Below are 23,001 nucleotides of genomic sequence, written 5' to 3'. Positions count from 1 at the left end.
TTATAGTCAGTTCTAAGGTGAACTAATGATGAGAAAAAAATATAATAAGCCTCAGTTTGCACATTAATACTCGCCAATTTTTCTTCTTTCTGTCCTTCCTGCATTTTTTCCTGGTACTCGTACCGTACTCTGGTACCGTCCCATAGCCCCCTTGAAGAGGTGGGCTCAGGCACGATTTATGTATATGGGATGAGAACGCAATTGTGCTCTAACAAGGAAGTGGACTGCTATATAACAGGATTCGAAACGGCTCCGGTCGCTTCAAAAACTGTTGTATCTGCGCAGCATGGGCCCTTTTTGTCCTCTGGACCTCAGCACCAGTACTTTATCTTTTCAGTTCTGAACCTGACAGCTGCTTTGCACTTTTTGCAATTTCTCTCAGAGCTTTCTTATTGTTTTTATGATGTGATTATTGTTTTTCCTATGATGTGATTTTAATGCTTGTCTTTACATTATCATTTTTACTGTCCGCCTGTATGTGCTGCCACTGACGACTGTTTTTCGTTGTTATTATAGCAATGAAAATAAAGATATATTCTAATTTCTAGTTTGTAAAGTTGATATCCCTGACAAGGAGGTAACGTACCCTGTTATTGAAATGATGTAGCTTTTTATATAATGGTCTGTTGTTTTTCAGAGTTTTAAAAGAACTATCTAAATAAAAAAACGAGTTCATTTTTATCAAACTGCTTGTTCTATTATTATACACATGGTTGAAAATACACAGACACTGTATTTCTATTTACTTTAGATACAAGTGCCAAACCTCAAAAATAATCAAAAATAAATATTACCTACCAAAATATTAAGACAAAACGAAATCCACAGATTTCAGAAGTTGGAATCTCAAAATGGTAAAGGTCACACATTATGTAAAAAACACTTTACCATGTTTTTCCGACACTAATATGTGTCTCTAGCCTGTCTACTAACCCCTTAATTTACAGACAGGTGTAGAAAGGAGAGGTTCAAGCATAGTTTTGGAGTTGAGGAATGATTCAGACATTTACTGAGGAATTCATTTTATTTGTAAATTACATTTTTTGTTTAGGTTCTATTTTTTTGTTAGTTGGTTGATTTAGTTCTCATTTCCTGTTTTATTTTATCACACACTCTGCTCGTGTTTCATCACTTACTGTCTTTGTGTGTTCTCTTTTCCTTGTGAGGTGTGCCCGCCCTTATTGTTCTCACCAGTGTCTGTTCCTTTCCTTCTGCCAGTTTGTTTCATCCACCTTGCTCCTTGTGGTTATTGTTTCATGGCTCCTCCTGTTTTCTCACCTGTTTTGTTGAATTTTTAGTTAAATTGGACATTTCATTACGGACTCTGTAAGTAGGTATGCTTCTGTTTTGCCTCTTTGTAGCTTAATTATTATTTCCTAATTGTCTTAATGCTAACATGTTTCAGGGATTTTACATGTATTTTAAAAATATAAAAGTTTATAATGGCGTATCTGGGATAATGATTAAAAGCCGATATCAGGAACAGGAACTACAAGTTCTAAAGTTGGTCTGGTAGTTTCTCATCTAAAAGTGCTTAACTTGTTCAAAAATAATACCTATAGCACCACCATGTGGTCACTTATCAATGTTTTACATCTTCAAATATTTCTTAACATTTTACAAAGCAAATCAACATTTGTACATTGTGTTCCTTGAATTGTGTGCAGTGCTGAAACCGTATGGTCATTTCACAAGTCCATCACTCTACAATTTTTCAAAATAAGGAAAAAAGGAGCAAAGATACTCCACAGTCCTTCCGAGTAGTGGCATGAGTGTTCCTGATGATGATGGACATGTGAAGGGGAACCAACCGAGCCTTTGTAGCTCTCACAGCACAAATAGCACAACCTCCTTTGTGCTATTTGGTGAGGACCTGAGGTTTAGTTACTACTTAGAGTCTTGGTTGATTGTCCCTTAAGTTTCAGCACATACTGGTGGGGACCACAGACTGTAAATATTTACAGACGTAGCCTGAGTGACGTCACCCATCTGTTACTGAAGGGGGCTCTGGAGGCTCATTGGCAGCAGCAGCCATGCTGGAAATCATCTCTCAGCCTAACTTTCAGTCAATGTAACGACAGGCTGAGAGCTGGAGCTGAGGCGGGTTTTAAGCCTCTTGACAAACCGCTATATTGGGCCCACCTGTCAATCAGGTCACCTACACGCCTTACTGGATAACAAGTATAGTCTGGCACTCTCAGCTAAGAGAGCTGGTCCTGCAGTGGAGCTGGGATGATTGTAGATGGTTGAGAGTAGAAGTAACGTCAACAAACACAAACATGACCCTGGCAGAGGTTACCAATGAGTTCTGGTGGTTTAGGAAGAAGTGACGGACCATGTTAATTCCATTGTCTGCTCTGCAGGCTCTGCAGGGGAGCTCTGCATGGGGTCCTGTAAGAAATGGCTTTGAGGTAGGACAGCAAAAGGCGCTGAAATAAAATCAACAAAGAGGTCCTGGTGATGAAGTCTTTTTGATTCTTGTATATTTACCGATGGATTAGACAGCTGATCAGAAGTGTTTCAGGATAAATAGAGGGACTGGCTTGATTGTATGAGGACTATGTATCTTTAAGAAACAGTGCCAGGTCTTTCCAAAAACAAATGGAGTAGTCAGCCAGTGTGAAAAAAAAAAAGTACCACCCACCCAGAGAGAGAGAGAGAGAGAGAGAGAGAGAGAGAGAGAGAGCACGTTTGACAGGAGTTCAAGTGAAGATGAGGAGAGTGATATGAGTGCAGGGCAGATGGAATGACAGGATCTGAAGTGATAGTGGAAGAGTCAGGGTGTTACTAGTGGCCAATTGCAGTATTATGCTTGTGAGGCCAGGGGTCAGAGAGGTAATGTACTGTGCATGCATGAATACAGTAAGAGGTAATTTATCACTAAAATACATTACAAATATCTCAAAGTCTAATTTAAGAACCATATTTTGTGACTATCAGGACAATAGAAGGAAAACCCTGATAAGGAGATATTTTGCAATATAAACAGGAATACAATACTGACATTCAAAAACAATATTTAAGTAAGGGGTGGGTTATTTGTAATTTGTAATAACCTGGCTCAAGGGCTATGACAAATATGAGAAAGGACACCAGCTAACTTCCGATAATAATGATTAGAACAGCAAACACGGAGTGTCTCCGTCAGTGAGGTCAGTAGTGTGGATGTGGGTGTGTGGCATAAATGAAGTGTGGGGTGTTTTTGTCTCTGTGAAGCAAAATGTAACAAAATGTGCAATTGTGGAGGATGTGAGTCCATGTGGCACGAGAGAGAGAGAGAGAGAGAGAGAGAGAGAGAGAGAGAGACACCCTGGGGTTAGGCTTTGATGCCCTCAGAGCAACATGCCCAGGTGTTTTAAATTGGACCAATCGACTACTCTAGGAATCATAGAGACAGAATCAATTAGTTATAGCCTGGTATTCAGCCAAGACAGTGACCGTCACAGTAAGCAATCTTCAGTATCCTGCCTTATCTTTTTTGTTTGATTCTTTTATCAGATACATATTAAGGTGCACTAAACAACAAGAGAGTTTCACTGCACGTTGTCTTCTCCCTTAACTTGCAGTGTGGATGACATACCCAGTGATGTTCAGCTCTGACTCATTGACCTGCAGTCTGATACACTAGTGACGGATCACTTTAAGTCTGTATCACTGATGCATTTCTGTTCATCTCTCAAAGAGAACTTTCCACACGTGAGGGATCATGCTCAGGGGATGTCGGTTCTCTTTGGATGTACCTACATATGTGAACAAACAGCCCTCAGTGATGGAGTTTCACAAATCTAGATACAGATCCTCTCTCACTGATGATCACCTGTCAGCTGTCCTTCGCATATCCACCTCAAACATTGAACCTGACTTCAGGGCACGTGTTCAAGCCCAACACAGACTAGATTTCTAACACAGAACAAGAACAAATTGTGTTATAAAGTTGGTATTTTCACAATGCCTGTTTTTATATTGACCAGAATTATGTTCAGACGTTTGGTCCATCCCTCCAAAGTAGTCCCAGTCTCCCATGTGACTCATTAAGGGCCCAGGGGAATTATCCGATTCCACATGAAGTTTGGTTTACAGCTAGAAGAGACCTGTGCGACAAAACGTTGTTCGACTTGTGCTCAAAGGGCATAAAACTATAGCAGCTCATACATGGTTGATGTCTTGCCATGGAAGAGGAATTTGCTATAACTTAATCATAGAAGGCTTCAAACTGCCTTCATCTTTTCAAGGCTGATTTGAGTCCATGTCTGAACATATCAGCATGCCAATATTCAGAATCTGTTAGTTTTCATCAAAACATTGAACATTTCCTGTCCTGAGATTGGGACGAATCATACATGCAAAGCTCAATGACTTGCATCCGAAGCTGTTGCCATGCCCATGCATTGTTCACCATGAAAAAGGAAGTTGTTTTTCAAAGCCTTAAAATCCTTCTACACTCACCAAATGACCCAGACATGAGCCTACTGGAGAATTTAGAGGTTTGATATGGGTTTTGTCCATGTATAAAAGACAATCTGCCGCTGTAAATCTTTTAAAAAAACGTGTTAGTGACGACTAGTGAGGTGGAAGCATTTTCATATCTTATCAATGCTTCAGGAGTTTGTGTAAAGTTTTAATCATCAAAGTTTAATTAAGACACTATGTTGTGTTTGAAAACCTTCTCCCATATCCTTGCCAAAAATGTACTGTTTACAAAGTAAACACAGACCATACCACATCAAGGATGTTTTACAGGTGCCACGTTGACTAAATGCTTTCTTCAGTTTGGTTGTTAAAATTTAGGATGCCCTTAAGTTTGTGTGTTTAATTGTCACGTGTTCGTGTAGTCCTGTATATATTAATCACTCCTTTGGCTCTAGGAGACAATCCTGGTTTAAACCATGTACACTTCAAGCTTCCTGTGTGCCTTCGGCCTCCTGGCTGCTCTGCAGCTACCTGGCTCTATGGCGGATAATCAAGTCACGGTAAGTGATACACAATCAATTGTTATAGGATATATTGTGTGTATATTCCTTGTTTTGTCCTAAAATCTTTTCTAAATGTTCATCTTTGTAATGAGGTTCTTTTGTTCAATAACTTAACCATTATTTTCTCTGTCATCCCTGAAACTAAATCAAAAGACGGGTGAGTGTTATCAGTGCTGTTAATGTTACACATACACTCATCTTAAATATTAAGTATAATCATACTTATTCAAACTTTGATATTTTTTGTTTGTTGTTATTTTCTCAATTTAGATCCTGGGGTCACTGGCAAGGATCAGCAAGAGATCCTGGACAAGCATAACGATCTAAGAAGGGCAGTTACCCCTACCGCTAGCAACATGGTGAAAATGGTAACAACCGTTAAATGCTTTCTTGTTTCATCAATTCAGTCAAAGCAGGATAACTGAGCACTTGTGCATTTTCTGATTTCTGATGTATATTTTGTGTTTGTGGCTGACCTGTCCTCTGCTCCCCACAGACCTGGAACAACAAAGCTGCAGAAATTGCTCAAAAGTGGGCCAAAACCTGCCCCATGCAACACAGCTCATACCTCTTCAGAAAGATCAATGGTAAGTTAAACTAAATTGCTTTTATACTCTACAAAACAAGCACATAGAAAAAAGAAGTGTGTTAATTGACAACCTTAATAAGTGTTTCATTCCTGTCAGAGCGTTATATCATCTCAAACAAGTCATCTGACTCTGAACTCTATATTCACACCTTTACTATGAAATGAAATAGAGAAAACAAAGTAAATACAAATAAAGGCATCATAAATGACACGTTATGTTTAAATAAAATACATCTAAAAAAGTCATTTAGGTTTGGTCAAGATGACCAGGCTCGTCCTTTGTGAATGTTGAATTATGCCCTAATTTTAACTGGTTGGATGTGATTCTTACTGAAAGGTTATTGTAATAACACTTTTATACAACACTGATCAAGTGTGGTTTGTAATCTGAAAACATCATCAGTCTTTCACACAAAACTAAATAAATGCTGATTAGAGGTAACACCATGTGGAAGATGCTTTACACTACAGGTTATTGATTTGGACTCTAGTGACAGAGTGTCTCAGGGTTCAACTCAAGTATTTTGATTTCTAATGGACTGAAATGTCTCTCTCTCTTGTTGTTAAACTGTAGCTACCTCTTGTGGAGAGAATCTGTTCATGTCCAGCCACAGGCTAACCTGGAGCAAAGTCATCGATTCCTGGTACAGCGAGGTGAAAGACTGGGAATTCGGATCTGGATCGATCAATGATGGAGTGGTTGGACACTTTACACAGGTGATCTTATTAGATCTTAGAAGGTTCCTACAACCTTGTATACAAATGAGTCATCTCTTGTTTTTTTGTTTTTTTTAAATGATCTTCCAAAACAAGTCTTGTTCTCTGCACAGGTTGTTTGGTACAAGTCTCACAAAATTGGCTGTGGTTTGGCCTACTGTCCAGACTCTAGATTTAAGTACTTCTACGTCTGCCACTACTGCCCAGTGTAAGTACGAGTGATGTTTTTTTTTCTGTTTGTCAGTTAAATCACTTTCATTAAATACAAGACCTTGTGTTATCTATGTTCACTATTTGATGCTTTGGACTATATTTCAGTGGAAACTACAATTTAGCTCGCCCCTACAAGACTGGAAAAAGCTGCGCAGACTGCCCCGACAACTGTGACAACGGACTGTGCAGTAAGTAAAAGAGCTGCATCCATAAGTAGATAATCAATTAGTAAATCCAAGAAAAATGTATCCCCTACTAGTAATTATTTAATTCCTTTTTCCAGCAAATATGTTAACATTTGCCTTTCAGATCGTTAAATGGAAAGATTTTCTTCTTGTCTTTGTAATTTGTCTAGTGAATAGAGTTTTTTGTTTGGACTATTGGTTTTAAAAAAGTCACATTTGACTTTTAGACGGGCTAATTTCCTTTTACCTTATGCAGCACTGGAGTGTATGTGTGCGGGTTTTTTTTTTAATGACAATGTTTGATGATAGTTTGGAATTTGTTAACAAATCTTTGCATCCCCTTTTGGAGTAAATGATTAGGGACTGTGTGTTGTCCTCATCATATCTTTCATTGTTCATTGCAACATAAGTTATTTTTCATTTTGCAAAAGAAGAAGATTAAGATTTTGATCTATCTAAAGGCAAAAAAGAAAAACTTTCGTCTGCTCTGTCAGTCACTTCTGTTTGCAGTTTCATCAGTCTGACCTGTCAGTCATTACTGTTAGCGGTTATCTTTGAAATTGCAACCAACCAGCTGGGTCATAATTGCCTCTAGAACATCTTCAATCAGAAGTTGTAGGTCTATGTGGGATGTCACTACCTCTTTGAGTCATGTTTTATCTTCTTTGCTGATAATAAATGTACTGATTCTCTCCTTTTTCTCTATCTCTTCCAGCCAATCCATGTCCATACAATGACAGGTTTGAGAACTGTCCTATGTTCAAAATGTATTGCGAGGTGTTCGATTTTGTTAAACAGTACTGTGGTGGCACGTGCAAGTGCAAAACTGAGATTGTTTAAATTACACGTCTACATGTCACCTGGCTCATCCAGTCTGTTTCAATAAATTTCAGCATGATTAAATATTGTGTCCTCATGATTGAATCCTTCAGGGTGTTTGACTGTCCAGTCATCAGCAGATGACAAAAAGGAAATTTACTTTGGCATGGCCATTTGACTTTTTGTAAGGTGCACACTCACAAAGAGGAAGGACAGGGTGGATTCAGCAAGCAAGTATGGAGGGAAAATTAATCTGATGGACTTCCCAAAGCTATGCCAAGATAAAACCTCACTTTGAGACCAATCCTGCTTGCTGTGGCTTAAAAAAGACCAACGAGTATATGCCTGATTTCCTGCATTATTTAATTACTGGTACATATATAGTTAGATTCTGTGAGATATACCAATGACAAAAACTCTTTAATTTAATCATGTGACACTGATAATATTGACAGGTAAATGACAGCAGGGCTTCCTGTGATATCAATGCTGATTCAACTAAAAGACAAAAATGTATTTCCTATTAGAAGACACTTGGGCTGTTGATGCCAACACATTAAATGGATGTGATTAATCCAGAGACCATAATGCAATAATTATCTTTAATGCAAATGAATCACATGACTTTCAGGCTTCATATGCAAACTAACACGGATCCTAATTTACTCTAAACCTTCAAAAAACATTGAAATGATGACAACATACCATGATGCAGACTCATCAGAGAAAGAGAGACCCGCGCTCATTTCACAGAGCAGCATAAAGATCGTAATAGTCACAATGAACTGAAACGATTATGTGACTTCATTTGATTGTGAATCCCCCGAAGCCACGACCGTCAACAGTTCTGTGGACCTTCAGGGAAATATAAGAACTGCACTGCAGACTCAAGTCTCTACATACACTGACACGCTATCAGCATCATCGACACACAGATCCCCATTTTGAAGCCTCTGTCCCCTCACCACACTGTGGTATCATAAACTCCCAGGTCACATCTCCCAATCAAGTCGTTCACATCATGAGTAGACGTGGATTGTGAATTATAACGGGACTTCAAATGGCTTTATCAGTCACTCAACTGTTAATGCAGCGATGGACTGTCATGTCTTTCCGACACTGCATGAAGTGAAAGCGCACCTTGTAAACGTAATAAAAACAACATTTAGCCATTTGGCAACACTCATGTGTGAGACCTGAAACAGATCAATTATCACCACTTCTGATTTGAGTGAAGATTTCAGGCATGATAAAGCAATGAACAGGAGACAAGAGATATACAGACAAGCTACTTAAAACTTTTTTTAAAAATGCAATGAAAGTATCTTTTTAAAATACAGAGTAGCAAACAACATCAGACTACAATAGTATGATCAATGTTTGACAAGAAATGGGAGTGCAATTAAATTAGATCTTTATACTGAAAAAATAAATAAAAACACTTACAGTACATGAAGCACTCGTTATTTAAATGATCATGTTTTTTATTGTTGCAAGCAAGGACACTAAATACGAGGCTACTTATCTGAAATGCTCATCAGTACCAGAGTCAGCCCTCAATGAGTAAATATTTATATATTTGTAAATATTAGTTTAACTTAAGTCACTGCACTTTGTACATAGGTTATTATCTTGTCTTACTTTGTACTTATTTGTTATTTTATTGCTTATTTTATTATATCTATTCTACTTTATTTTTACATCTTGAATTATTTCTATATTTTCTACTGCTGTTTTTTGTTTAAGCGCAACGGTAACAAATTTCCCTGGGGATTTCTGATTCTGATGAGCAGTGGGATGTTTTTATTTCATCAGACTTCATGCTTTTACTCTCTCTGCTCCTTCAGGAAAGATATTCTCCTACTAACCAACATCTGAGGCTGAGAGAGTGTGCCTCTCCTCAGGGGTCAACTACAAATGTTCTGGCTGCTCAGCAGGCTCCTGGTTCAAATAGGGTGGTGTTTGTACGAGTTAGGCTCATGCAGGGTACATTCGAGAAGCACAGATGGATCTACAGGCTCAGCTGTTTGGACTTTATCAAGGCAGGATCTGCTGAGGTGTTTTGTTTTTCTGGTACGAGGCAGAGTTTCCCCTCTGCACTCAGTCAAACGTGTTTCCATCTTGACTCATAAAGTAATCTACTCTAAGTACAACATTACATTTCCTATTGCCACACTGTCACACGCAGGGCTATTGTGTTGGAATTTGCACCCTTTGATGTGATTAAAAAACGTATTTCATTGAAAATAAACACTTTTGGGCTGAATTTCTCAAATCTTGTCCGCTGGCCAAAAGGGTCTAGCTCTCCATGACGCAACACGAAGGAGTCGAACAAGTTTCTGCTCCGTCACTGACATATCTGTGAGGTTAACTTAAGAGACGCAGAAGAGCCCCACCTGAAGCGAGCAGACAGGAGGAGCTAGAAGAAGACTTTTCTGTCTATAGAGGGGAGAGAAGGGAATGAGTTGTTTTTCTCTGCCAATGAGTAGAGCGATAGCAGAGCTCCTCCGGCGTGGTCTGACTCGATAAGCCTGGCCGTGCCATCCTGTGGGGCTTATCATCTCCACCAGTAAGCCTCAACAGTTGGTCCCAGGGTCAGAAAATGTTTATGACTTATGGCGTCAGTTGGTCTCCCTGAAGTGTAGATTGTGTAATTCAAGTAAAAAAATAACAATATTTGCATTTTCAGCATTTCCTCAGGTGTTTAGTTTAATGTAACTAATACAGTCTCTTTAGCTATAATTAGCCTATGCTGTAAAGTTATCTCATCAAAAGCTATTGAGGCTCCATCAGAAAAGACACATTAACACTCACTGCAGCTCTGCAAGTCCAGTGACAGAAAGAGTAATTAAGCCTACTTTTAAATCCCCTGGCCATCTCTTTAATGCCAAAAAAAAAGGAGTGTGGAAAAAAAACCCACAAATACAGAAAACTAAAGAGAGAGAGAAGTAAGTTGGCAGAAACATACATAAAAAAAAAACAGTTTCATCAGACAGGAAGACACTTGTGAGATCAGTACCATCAGTCTGTCCAGACTGAAGACAGCTCGTTTAGTCTGCGCTGTTATCTCCACACATCAGTCCCCTTTGGATTAGAAACAGGATGCTGAGAAAAAAAAAAAAGCTTCACTTCGTCTTAAACCTACCAAGACGCAGAAATTTGATTTACTTTGGTCAAATGACTTTAAATCCAAGATGAAATAATCTGTGACACTTGGTGAACTTTAATCAGCCTGCGGGTCTAAATGGAGGGGTTTACAGAGTACCAGGACCAATCAGAACTCTTGTGCTGAATTAACCTACACCAAATCCACACACTTAATAGCAAATTGTGCAAATACAAAAATCTGAAATTCTGTTATGTTAAAATATTTTCATGGACTTCAGGACAGCGAACAGTCAGGAGGTGAGGAAGAACTATCTCAGATTTGTCATGTTTTGTGTTCAGTCTAACAGAGCTCACCACAAGTTGCTAACAAAGTTGTCTTCTATCATGTAGGTATGTGTCAGCAATATAACCTCCAAACGAGTTTTATGAACCCCTGATCGTCGGAAACCTTCAGGTTACACCTGTTTGCCCTTTAGTGCTCATTTAAGCATCACAACTGCCCCCAAATGACGCTTAGTGCTAGGAACGCACGACTGAGTGGCCAGTGATCCGCTTCCTCATTGAACTGCTGCAGTTCACATCATTGTGGTGTCAGAATGCTGCTGCCAGTCATCCTCTTTGAGTCGTCCATTTATAATTGCCATAAAAAACGTCAATGTTTCAAATATTTCACCCTACATATTACAGGTATTAACATTTAGTTCAGACAGAAATCTGAAATGGAGACAGGCATATAAAGTTGATAAAATACAGGTTTAGAGATTGAAACTAAAAGGTTTATTAAAGCTAGTATTGCATTAGTAAGTCTACCAAGATATTATTTTCAAAAGAGTTTTTTTGCCAATATAAAAATGTTGTTTGCAGTAAAGCATGCAAGACTCATATTCCCTAGATTTTCTGCACTGCAGCAGATATTTTCACATACACGCCAAATTTAAAGGAAATAGGTTTTGGGACAGACACTTACTGTGGTAAAAGGTATAAGGCCCCATACAGCCTCCACTATACTGGAGTGTCATGTGTGGGAAGTGAACTCCCGGCTAAGAGCTACAGAAAGATTCAGACTTCCAGCTAATGAAAGAGGACCAGTAAAGTTGTGAGCTTCCTTCCTTTCATTGAGTGCTTTGAGATGCAACTTGACAACCTCTTCGGCTTTCATCAGAAACTTGCAAGACCACTCTCAAATCAAAGCAGACTAACAACAGATCTCGTCTGTGAGACTTCCAAGCTCTGGCCGATCACTCTGATTGATAAAGACCTGAAGTATGGAGGACTATAGGCATGGCAATCACTGATATTAATCAGTATATCGAAGCTGGTTCTGTAGCAACCACATAACTCCCTATATTGTCCTGAGGAACTCATAACTAATGAACTGGATGCACAGTAAGGGGCTTTATGTGCCCTTTACTTCCTCCAGTGCCTGGACTAAAGTAATTGTTTCACGAGCGAGCAGGATTTCTACGAGTTCAACCAGTGGCCAAACACTGAGCTCTCCCAGCATACCGGGCTTAATAAAACAGTCCTGCTTCATGTCAGCCATTAGCAGACCGTTGTTGTTTCTTCTCGGAGCCACTGCCTGTTGGATTCCTTTCCTCACCTAATCACCCTCAAGCAAATGTACATTGAACAAACATTTAGAAAGGGGTCCCAAGCCAGCAGTAGAGGAAATGGTTAAAGTGGGTGTAGGCGTATTCCAAACACAATGCAACGCAAAACACTCATTTACACACAACAACCCGTAAAAGAAAGAAAATCAAGAGCCAGAATGGACGAAGGAACACAAGGAATAGTTTGAAGACGCTCAAAATATATTTGTGGTTTAGGACTACACCGATTTTTTTAATGATGTTCAACAAAGTAAACAAAACATGGTTCAACAATTGATAGACTCATTACTTAACCACGCTGAAAAGAAGACCGCTCTCATAATTAATTGTTGCTTGTAATATACTTTCAAATACAACATTCCCCTGTGTGAGTGCTGTAATTAAGTTTAGTAGTAGCAGCTTTATTAATATTCAAAACATCAGAAACAGGGTTTCAATCATCTTTCAGTGACGATTGTCAGTACCAACTTTTATAAACGATAAGTAGCATTTTATTTTGACACGCATGTCTGCGTTAATCTTTACGTACAAGTGTCGACAAGTCTTTCAAACGTTGATACTTTTTGATTCCCCATTGTTTTCAAATGATTTAATCTCTGTTGTTTTAATGATCAATGGCATTGAAACATATAGAAACTGCAGATCTTTCATATCTATAACCAAAAGCTGCCGCAAGCCAAAGACAGCACTGTTGAAATTGCATAAATACGTTGGCATCATTTGTCTGCATTTTTTGTTAATAACAAACCAGAAATGACCCGATATTTGGCACTGGAGTATCATATCTAAGTATACTATAGTACCGTGACAACCCGAACTTCAATAAAGATATGTATGTCCAAAGAAGGATGTTTAAATAAAGATAATGAGTCAATACAAACATGGATGGAGTTACGATCTCCAAATACATTCAAACTTTTAAACCACCGACAGTTCAAAGTGTCAACAGAGGACATGCAACGTCTCCGTCTAGTATTTACTGCGTGCAAACACAGAAACAATTTTGCTAAAATGATTAATTGCTCAATGCACAGACACTAAACCATCCAGACAGACGAAAACACCACAGCAACAAACAGTCTGCAGCACGTTCCGGCAGTGTTCAAACATGAAAAAAAGACAGGCATACTCTCTGTACTGAAAAGGAGACGAGACAAAATATTCTGCATGCAATCTAAAGCTGTCAAAAACATATGTGGATAACAGCAGGTGATGAGTGTGATGGTATCTTTATTAATAAGATGGTGGATAGAATCAGAAACAGATGAGAGAGTGGGGAGTGACATGCAGGAAAAGGATAATAGCCTCCATACATGGGGCGCGCATCATAAGTGCTAGGCTATCCCGCACCTCGTCCTAAAGACATTTAGATGGACTTTTCTCAGCATGGTAATCATTTTTTTTAAAGTTTATAGATAGCTCTTGTTGTTGTCATATTATTGAAGCCATATTCACATGATTGCAGATCATGCTGCTTCTATTGGGACTTACTTGAAAACATTTGCTGGATGGAGTACAAGCCTTTATATTGTGAGATTTATTTTTAAATCCTACAGCGTCCTGACCACTCCAAACAGGCTACAATAACTTGGACTAGGTTATGACCAAACAAGAACATTAAAGAGATTGAAACACAAATAGATGATGAATCAGTGCTTAGTTATTGTCAGAGTTCTTTTTGACATGTTTGCTGTTGTACTACAGGTTCTTTATCCCTAAAGAGTCCTGGTACTGTATATCGTTGCCTGCACAGGATTTTTTTTTTAACTGTAATCGTTTTAATAGTTTTAAGTAAGGTTGGGGGGGCAATGGTACTATTGCCACTTTGATAGAGGATGCAGAATAAATTGATTCAGTCTATTTTTTCAACATACTGCAACTTCAAGGCTACCACATATTCAACTGGTTTATTTCTGCTCCGAAACTATGACTCCTCATATGTTCTAAGAGCCACCTTTCTTCTTTTTTTTTTTTTTTTTTTACAAAGCTTGTCTTCTCTCCTCACGGAAAGTTTCCTGTCAAGTTTTATAAGGCATACTTCGTAAGATATGGATCTATTTGAAATTCTTGAAAATGTTGCCTGGGAAATGTGCATGAACCATGCATGCATCCTGGTGTATTATCACAAAGGGGAGGCCGAACGCCCTGACAGTAATTGCATGAGAGCACGTTATTTCTTCTCCAAACTCTGCTCTCACTGCACTTCTTTGGCTTTTTCCAACCTTGGCCATAATAATAAATAAGCCCCAAGGGTCTTTACATCTGCTTATCGCTCCTGCCACAGTAATCTGACACAGACATTCGCAGGGCCTTACATTTTACACAGAAGAAGGGGGGGGACATTCCTTTTTCTCGTCCTGGTAAATCTGTTAGCCATTAGCCGGTGTCAGACAGATGCAGGGACCAAATCCATAAGCTTCACTCGGGAATGGCTTGGTCATGCAAGGGTCAATCACACACGGGTTATTATTTTAGAGTCAGACGATGCTACGGCAGTTATGTGACGTGAGAGAAGATAGCTTTAAAGCTCCTCCTGGAAATAAGTTCAAGGAAGAGTTGTAACAGCAATTTGTAAATCCATTAAGAAATGTTTGTAAGTCCTTACTAATTCTTTCAGATTCACTTAAGTTGGTTTCATCAGTAAAACTAATGAAATGTCTTTGATAGCGAGGACTTCATCACATGTTGGGACCATAAACTGTCTATAAAGATTGAGGAAACCTAACCCAACCTGTGGGATCTTTGCTGTATTATCAGTAAGTTAAATGTATGCTTTGGTAAGCAGAACGGGCATAGCCTTGATTCAACCAACCAGCTCCCTTCTGCACGTGTCTTGGTCCCAAACTACGTCACTAATGCATTATGTTAACACCTGTCACGTGGGTATTTGGTTTCAATTTTGTACAATGGAAGGAAATTGAGACGTGACATCCATTTTTATATACAGTCATTGATAGGGCCAATAAAAACTCTGAAATATGTAAACAGGAAGTTGTTGTACCATTAAAAGCTGTAATTGATCTCATAATGATTACATTTGTGTTAAGCAGAATTAAATATACATCACATAAACACGTCAGGTCATTTCCAATGCTGGTGAACGGGTATATAGTTTCATAACTTTTGGTCGCTAAAGTTCATTTTGTCAACTTTATTAGCCTTATGTTTCGTATTACTGTATGAACTTTGTGTTTTTGTGTAGTGTGAATATAGGTCTTCTCAAATTTCATGATCATAATTCAGCTTTATTTTGAAGAATCATCTGATACATTAACAAAATAGGCTCTATAGCTTTAGCATGCTAACATTAGGTAACTACCAGTTTTAGCCAGAAAGTTTGAGTTAAATAAATGTAAAGTTAAATAAACTTGAGAGCAGCTAGTGGAACACACTTTAGGATCAGTGTTCATGTTTATTGTGTTCAATCTTATTGCACGTTGCAATTATGCACACTGCTTCTTGATAAATCCCAAAATACTTTCGTTGATTTTACAGGTTTTCCACAACATGCCTAGAACTATGATAAAACAGGTAAACAGGTTGTGATATAGTAAATAGTGATACTTACACAACAACACAAAGTTAAATGAACCCTGTTGCAGAAAAGACATCAGAGAAGTTGTAGCAGCTGCTTGAGACTATGTGGGATAGGTGACAACAACCAATATTGTATCTTTTATTAATTGTCCGGTCATAATGCCTTATATTGGCAGGAACTATTTAAACACATTTATAAAATATTTGGAGCCAACATCCATTTTTGATGTGATAAATGAATATGTGGGTGATATTTTATTTTTTATATTTTTTGATTGATGGAGTATCAATGATAATAAAGTATAAGTTATTTTTACATCGAGCAAAAACAGCTGTTACAAGGAAATGGCTAAAAACCTGATTCACCTACTATTGATGAATGTATCGACATAATATATTAAAGATGTGTTTTTGAAAGGCTGTCATTTTCCTTCAAAGTTGAAAAGGAAAGATTTTTCCCAATTTAGACCAAAAAGATAGAAAAGTATGTCTGACATATAAGGCCAGACTAACGGATATAAAGTAAGAAATGTGTGAGAATACAAAGTACTATTTGATTTATTCTTGCATCATTTAGCTTATCTGTATTTGTTTTTCTTCTCTCCTTCTTTTACCCCTCCAAGGTATAAACTCCCTATGTTTTTTTGCAAATGAGTCAAACTAATGTTACTTAAAATTGAATTATAAAGTAAATGTCAAATTTAATGCAACATGTGAACAATGTTGACAGAACAGTCTTAAACTGTAATCATGTGAAATGCTGAATGTAAGAGATTTATTTTCCTAAATAAAATATATATTTAAAGAAAGTTAAGTTTGTGGATTTCTTAATTTATCTGAACTTCAATACTCAAAAGATTTCATAGAAAGTTGCTGACAGATGTGATAAAAAAAACCATGTGCATTTTTCAAAGAAATTCCTCATATGTTTTCCTTTATATTCTATAGGCAGCCGCATCTACATCTGGCTGAGGGATTCAATATGTATTTCTATACTGTGACTGACAGGCCAATCTTTCATAAGGAAAATAAAGTACTGAACTTGTTGGGGATTCATAGTGAGTCATTATTTAAATGTTTGCATCATCAAAGGTCTCATTTTTTACTGTTGATTCCAGCAGTCATAAATGTCAGGAGCAAGCACCTTTGTAAACAATTGTTAACAAGTATCAGGTTAATCTTCCCCATAACTCTGTCATAATCCTCTGGAGAAGCCCTACATATTTCCTGCATGCATATGAAGAGTTCAGGGTTGTTTACGTTTTAAAGTATGTAATTAAGAACACAATGTTTTCTCATTCATTCATTCGCATTTCCTACACCTATTGGTAGTTTTTGTTTATCCATGTTAAATATTCCAACCATGCTTTTTACATTTAAGAACACAACCTTCTGCATTAGCAGGGGACTTTGCATTGGGACATAAACAGTGAGGTGTGGTATCTTCAGGTAGGGTCAGAATTCGAATAGATATTCTTGCACAACTGACTTTTATTTTTGTTCTTTAGATCATTTCTTCTAGATTTTCCCAAAACTTTTGCCCTATTCCAAAACTCTTCTGCAAATAGATTTTGATCAAGCATCATCATCAGTCCAACTACAGGCTTTCTGTCAAAAACGGATAGATAACATGTTATAATGCCCAGTAATTCAAGTTCTATTCATTGAAAATGGGTGTAAGAGATGGTTCAGAGAGATTCTTGAGCGCCTGTAGGATAGTGGTTAGTGCGCACGCCCCATGTACAGAGGCTAAAGGCCTTCAAATGACCTGTTGCTCTTTTTCCTGCATGTGCCCACTCTCTGTCCCCAATTTCTGTCTCTATCCACTTTCCTGTCTCTCCAATAATGGCATAAAAAAACACAAAATAAATATATAAAAAAAAAAAAAAAAGAGTAATTCTGTAACAGCCTGTAAATATGAATGGACGAAGCCTGAGTGAGGTCACCTATCTGTTACTGCAGGGGGCTTTAGAGTCCCATCGATGGGGGTCGCCATGCTGAAAATCCTGTCTCAACCCAACTTTTAGTCACCCTAATGACAGACTGATAGCTGGAGCTGAGGCGGGTTTTAAGCTTTCAGACAAAACGTTACGCCGTACCTGCAGTCAATCAGGTCAGCTACGAGCCTAATGGTGAACAACGCTTGTTCTTTTCCAAACATTTCAGCCCCCGTTCCATTAAGACATGAGTTGGCTTCTGGTGCTTCTGCAGCCAGCCTCAAGTGGACACTCGACAAACTGCTGGGTTTTGCTCATCGGCTTAATTTTTTGCTTGTTGTGTACAAATTTTAAAAGAACAGGACTATCTGGGTGAGCTTTTATTACCACAAAACTCGTAGACATTACAAGCAGTGGAAGCTTCAGCTGTGTGTTTGCATGGCAGCTTGGCCTCAGACTTCACTCAGAACTTACTAGAAATGCTGTTTTTTTGCTTGGCAATTTTGGAGGTTGTGACTACATGAGCAAAAAAAAAAAAAGTAGCAGAAAATTCTACCCTAAGAGTAATGAGACAAGTTCCTGTGACCTCTACAGTGGAGCTAAACACTGCATGCACTCAGAATAAACTAACACATACCTTTTTACGAAACTTGTATACACCACATTCCTATAAAACTGTATAAATCAAATTGTTTGTTCAACACAAACATGGCTTTTCACGCATGAAGTTAACCATGTCTTCCCAGACTGACGGCGTTTTTGCCACTGATTTCACTTCAGGTGTTTAACTTGAAGAGAACAATTATATGGATTCCCATATAGGCTACTGTAAACAGGCCCAAAACTATACATCTGTGTAGACCTTGTGTAAATAACATTCCGCCCATAATAGCTACCATGTGGGGAGACATTCAATCAGCTAGACCTTCACACAGAAGGTTTGTTCAATGTGTTTTCTGTTTCATGCGGCTGCTGGAAACTCTTTGATGAGATATGTTAATTGCTAAGAATCAAAATTATCCAGAGCAAATTAATTAAACCAATATAACATGCATGACCGGTCTTTGTTCTCGACTGCATGTCAACAATTTTTACAGTGTTAAAGATTTATTATACTTTCAGTTTAACAAGACTTATTACATTTATCATGTACACAAAACTCCTCCCAGTTGTGTGGTCTGCTGTGTCGGCTTGCGTGAGAAGACATTTTCTATTTTTCTCCTTCTTTCTGGCTTAAACCACCAATCTTTTACATCCTGTGCATTGAGAGTCTGCTCATGTCGTTTAAGGCAGGATGTTTTTTTTGTCACAACATCCCCCCCCCTTGCTTCTTGTTTCCCTGTTTCAATGGGAAGTCTTGGGTTGTGGTCCAATCATTTTAGTTTTTATTAAGATGTGATGATAAGGTGGACGGTTGATTGCTGCATGAGGAAAGGGTGCGGCAAAGGCCCTCCACTAGGCGTCATTTAAAGAGAGCCTGCGCTAGATAAAGCAATTATGATATCACTGCAGGGAGAGTGTGTGTTTAAAAATGCAGCTTGACATCAGGATGCACTACAGAGGAAGCTGCAGCACGAGCTATCAAAGGCTTTCATCCAACAATAATATGACAGCAATTCCTCTCAGGCAGGGTGGACTTGTAACATTTCAAGATAAAGACTGTGGGAAATCAAAGACAAAAACAACAAGAGGGGCTTCATGTGTCTTTTGACACATCTCTACCTTTTAACTGTGCTATGCATATATTTAGATTCACATTTACAATAGAAAGGGATGCGACAATTCGTGTTCATTTATAGGTTTTCATCCGTCATGCGTCACCACTCTTCGAGTAGATTTCTTGTCATTTTTTAAGAAGAAGAAATACGTACAAGAAGAAATGTGAGAATTGAAACTAAAATAATGTTATCATGTATTTGGCGCATGCAGTATCCTGGGACCACAACTTGCTTATGTTATCTTTGTAATTGCGGAAACTAGAAACTACAGCAAAGATTTATCTGTATGTATGAGCAAATACAAGGAGTCCCATAACACCAAAAGGAACCCAAGCTAACCCACCCCAACCACTCAAATAGATGGCATGCTGTGGCTGTAAATGGTAAGCATGAGATTAAACATATTTGTGGAAATGATAGGTTGTCATGGAGCAAAACTAACACAGGAAATCAGCTAATGCCATCAAGTACAGTCATTCTAATTTTTATACATTCAAACCTATCTTTAATCTTTTAAAAGTTTTTCTTAATGCTTAGATGCATCGATGTATATCAATTCCACAGCTGCAGGCTGCATGCCATGTTGCTGAAAGTTGAGCTTATTTAATCTTTAATGTCCTTGAAATTTAAATAATAACCCTCTGTGTAGTGCATGAACAGGCTTCAGAGGGTCTCCTGCCATTCATCTTCCCGCTGTCATGGAAAAGCACATAACTGCAATTTCTCTGTATCACGTTTTGCACATGTGGTTTTGGTCCCACAGCATTCACCCTGTACTCACGCACCTCTGTCCGCACTTTTTGACTAATGCCTGCTGCACATCCCACGGTAACATGATAAGCACGTCACTAAATCCTCAACACACCTGTTAAAAATTTGAAAGCTCTCAGCGGAGTTCAAACAGCACTGTATTTCTGCAGTTGTGTGCAAAGCCTTTTAGTGTAAGACGGGAATGTTGCTGAAATGAAGTTTCCATTTTTGACCGACAGGAAGGGATTTCTCTCATCTAAACTTACAACATACAAGCCGTCTAAGGCTTTAATGTTTCTGTTTGGCCGCTTCATGTCGCCAACATTTTTCTCCCATCTTTCCTGAATTTGAAATTCTACAAGATGTTTGTCCTCTTAAAGCCCTTGTACAAAGCACTATAGGATGCCATGTAATTGGCCTGCACTTAAATAGCATAAAGGGCCACAGCAACATAAACATGATGAGTGCTTGTGATTGTTCTTGATAGCTCGCAACTAACATGCTGATTACCCGCCTGCATAGGCTTCCCTCCAAGCGGCCTTATCACGGTTTGCAACTGTTCCCCTCAGCCGCAGCCACAGGAAACGAGGGGTGGGGTACGTTCAAGGGAGTGTGGTGAGAGAGCAGCCGGGGGATGGAATGAAGGAGTGTCTATACTCTATCATCCTCTCAAGCAAAGGACCTCGGATATTAACAGTATCCAAGATCCTGGTTGGGTTTTTTTTTTTTTTTTATCACTTTTTAATTATTGCAAATGGTAAAATCTGTCTCTGGATCAGAGATATTTCTCTACATTTAAAACCTGACAGATTTGGAAATTAGTTTGAATGGACACAAGCCTCTGGGTTTCAAGTTGTACACAACAGATGCACATTTGTCAGTTTCCAACAAAGTGTTTGGCCAACAAGGTCACAGCAGCTCGGCTAGCAGCCCCCTAGCACTGCTAATAAGAGGCAAAGAAATATTAATTTCTAACGTGTAACTACTTTGTTCAGTGTTTTAAACTAGTTCTAATTACAAGGTCAGTTTTTATTTTACTTGTTCTGTTCTTCTAAATGTGATAGAATAGAATAAAATAGAATTACTTTATTGATCCCAAACTGGGAAATTGTGGAAAGTAAATGAAGTAAATGAAATGCTGCAAAACAATTATGGAAACATAGGGAGGGATTAAAATGGTATTTCTCTTTATAAACAAGTGGAAAAATCATATACACCATCAGTACTACTGATAACTCGTTCTTCCTTTGTATCCGCTGGTCATTGAAGATCCTCTCTCCTCCAGCCATGTGTCTCATCTTACTCTTTAATAACAGACCCCCACTGAGAGACTGAAGTGGGCTACTTCTTGGACTCACGCAGGCACACTGACCCCTGCTCATGCTGTCACATTATACCAGGCTTAAAAGGCTTCTGTTGATATGTGGAATGCAGAAGAAGATGTGACTCTCAAAGTAAACAGCCAAAAATGCGAAAGAGTTTCAGCAACCTTCAGAAAAAACACCCGGGAGTTTGAAGAAGACGGCATTTTTATGTGTACAATCCCAACATATGTCTAATCCCAGCATTATTCATTGATAAGAGATTCCTGGCTTAATTGTGGGACGGAGTGGTATCTACTGAACTGTCTGTGAGTGTAGACACTCTAGAGACTGTGATTCACTACAGTGGGGTCAGAGGCTGTTTCATAACTAAAGCCAACATACAGTATGCACACCTGTCAAAGTGTCTCTGAGTTAAGCACTGAACATTTATCTGTTCCATGATCCAACCTGGCCCTGACCTCTGTGGTAACATGCACACAGTAATTCAACATTGTCAAAGAGGGATATTAAGAAACAAAGACTCAGGACATGTCTTAAACATTATCATAATGTTTAGATCATCTCTCTCAGCCAGCTGTGTTGGGAAGCCGTCGTGAAAGCTTAAGAGGCCAAATCCTTGACATTCAGTGGACTTTTACTTCAAACACTTTGCCACAAAGTCCCAGCTGTGCCCCAAAAGACTAATGGTTTCTTTTAGGCAGAAGCATGGTAGGTCTCATAACAGCATGCAGTATATTTTTAACTTGCAGCTTATGGCATTCAGAGCTTTGCAAGCAGGGCAGACCTGCAATGTCGCTTTAACCTGCAACACACTGGAAACAGAAATGGAATAACCACAAAGGTTTCCTAGCCGATGTGTCGGCTTCATACAAGACTTCAAAGTATCTCACGCTGAGGCGATGTCAATACACACTTGATGAACTCTCTTCGAATTAATTATCAGGTCTCATAAATCAAGCAAGATTACCAAATGTATTTCTCATGCAAAGCCCTGTAGAGCTCACGCATGTTTATGTAGAAAGCTGTATGTGATGTAACATAGATACCACACCCAACAAACGACTTTACAGTTGTGATTAAAGAAGAGGAAAGATCTGGGTTTCGTCTGTCACACAGACCGACCCGTGGTCCTCCTCAGCCATATACATGTGTCCATAAGGAGGAATCCCCCAACTGAGGAATGTGGTGTTGAGCCCCTGAGAACCCCAAAGGAGGAGTGTTTGCATAGCTTCACACGAGAGCAGAGGTCTGTATCATGTAGTGTGACGGCAGGAATCCTCACGAGAGCACGCTGGTCCTCATTACGAGTGATAAGAAGGTAATGCTTTAGAGTTAGGGGCGCACAATGATCATGCATGTCAAGTTGACCTTTGCATGAGAAAGGGCTGGAAATAAAACAAAACAGCCACAAGGAGGAATGTCCATAAAAAAAAATCAGCTGCAAGGTCATTGACCCCATATAACACTCAAGATTGGCCAAGTGAAATCAATGCTGCATTGCCTGATAAAACTATGGAGAA

General features: G+C 38.7%; 1 protein-coding gene across 1 annotated transcript; it reads left to right on the top strand.

Moving 5' to 3' along the window:
• The first annotated feature begins 1,005 nt into the window (after positions 1-1,005).
• On the top strand, positions 1,006-7,564 carry LOC132984558 (cysteine-rich venom protein TEL1-like). The gene is made up of 8 exons (XM_061051411.1): positions 1,006-1,334; positions 4,866-4,974; positions 5,244-5,341; positions 5,470-5,560; positions 6,137-6,279; positions 6,393-6,487; positions 6,598-6,680; positions 7,393-7,564. Exons 2-8 carry the CDS (start codon positions 4,887-4,889, stop codon positions 7,515-7,517), a joined length of 723 nt encoding a protein of 240 aa, XP_060907394.1. The 5' UTR covers positions 1,006-1,334; positions 4,866-4,886; the 3' UTR covers positions 7,518-7,564.
• Positions 7,565-23,001: the final 15,437 nt, after the last annotated feature.

The sequence above is a fragment of the Labrus mixtus genome, chromosome 12 (assembly GCF_963584025.1).
Source record: "Labrus mixtus chromosome 12, fLabMix1.1, whole genome shotgun sequence".
Classification (NCBI taxonomy): Eukaryota; Metazoa; Chordata; class Actinopteri; order Labriformes; family Labridae; genus Labrus; species Labrus mixtus.
Note: the sequence above shows the minus strand (reverse complement) of the source record. Positions and strands in the feature narration are given on the sequence as shown.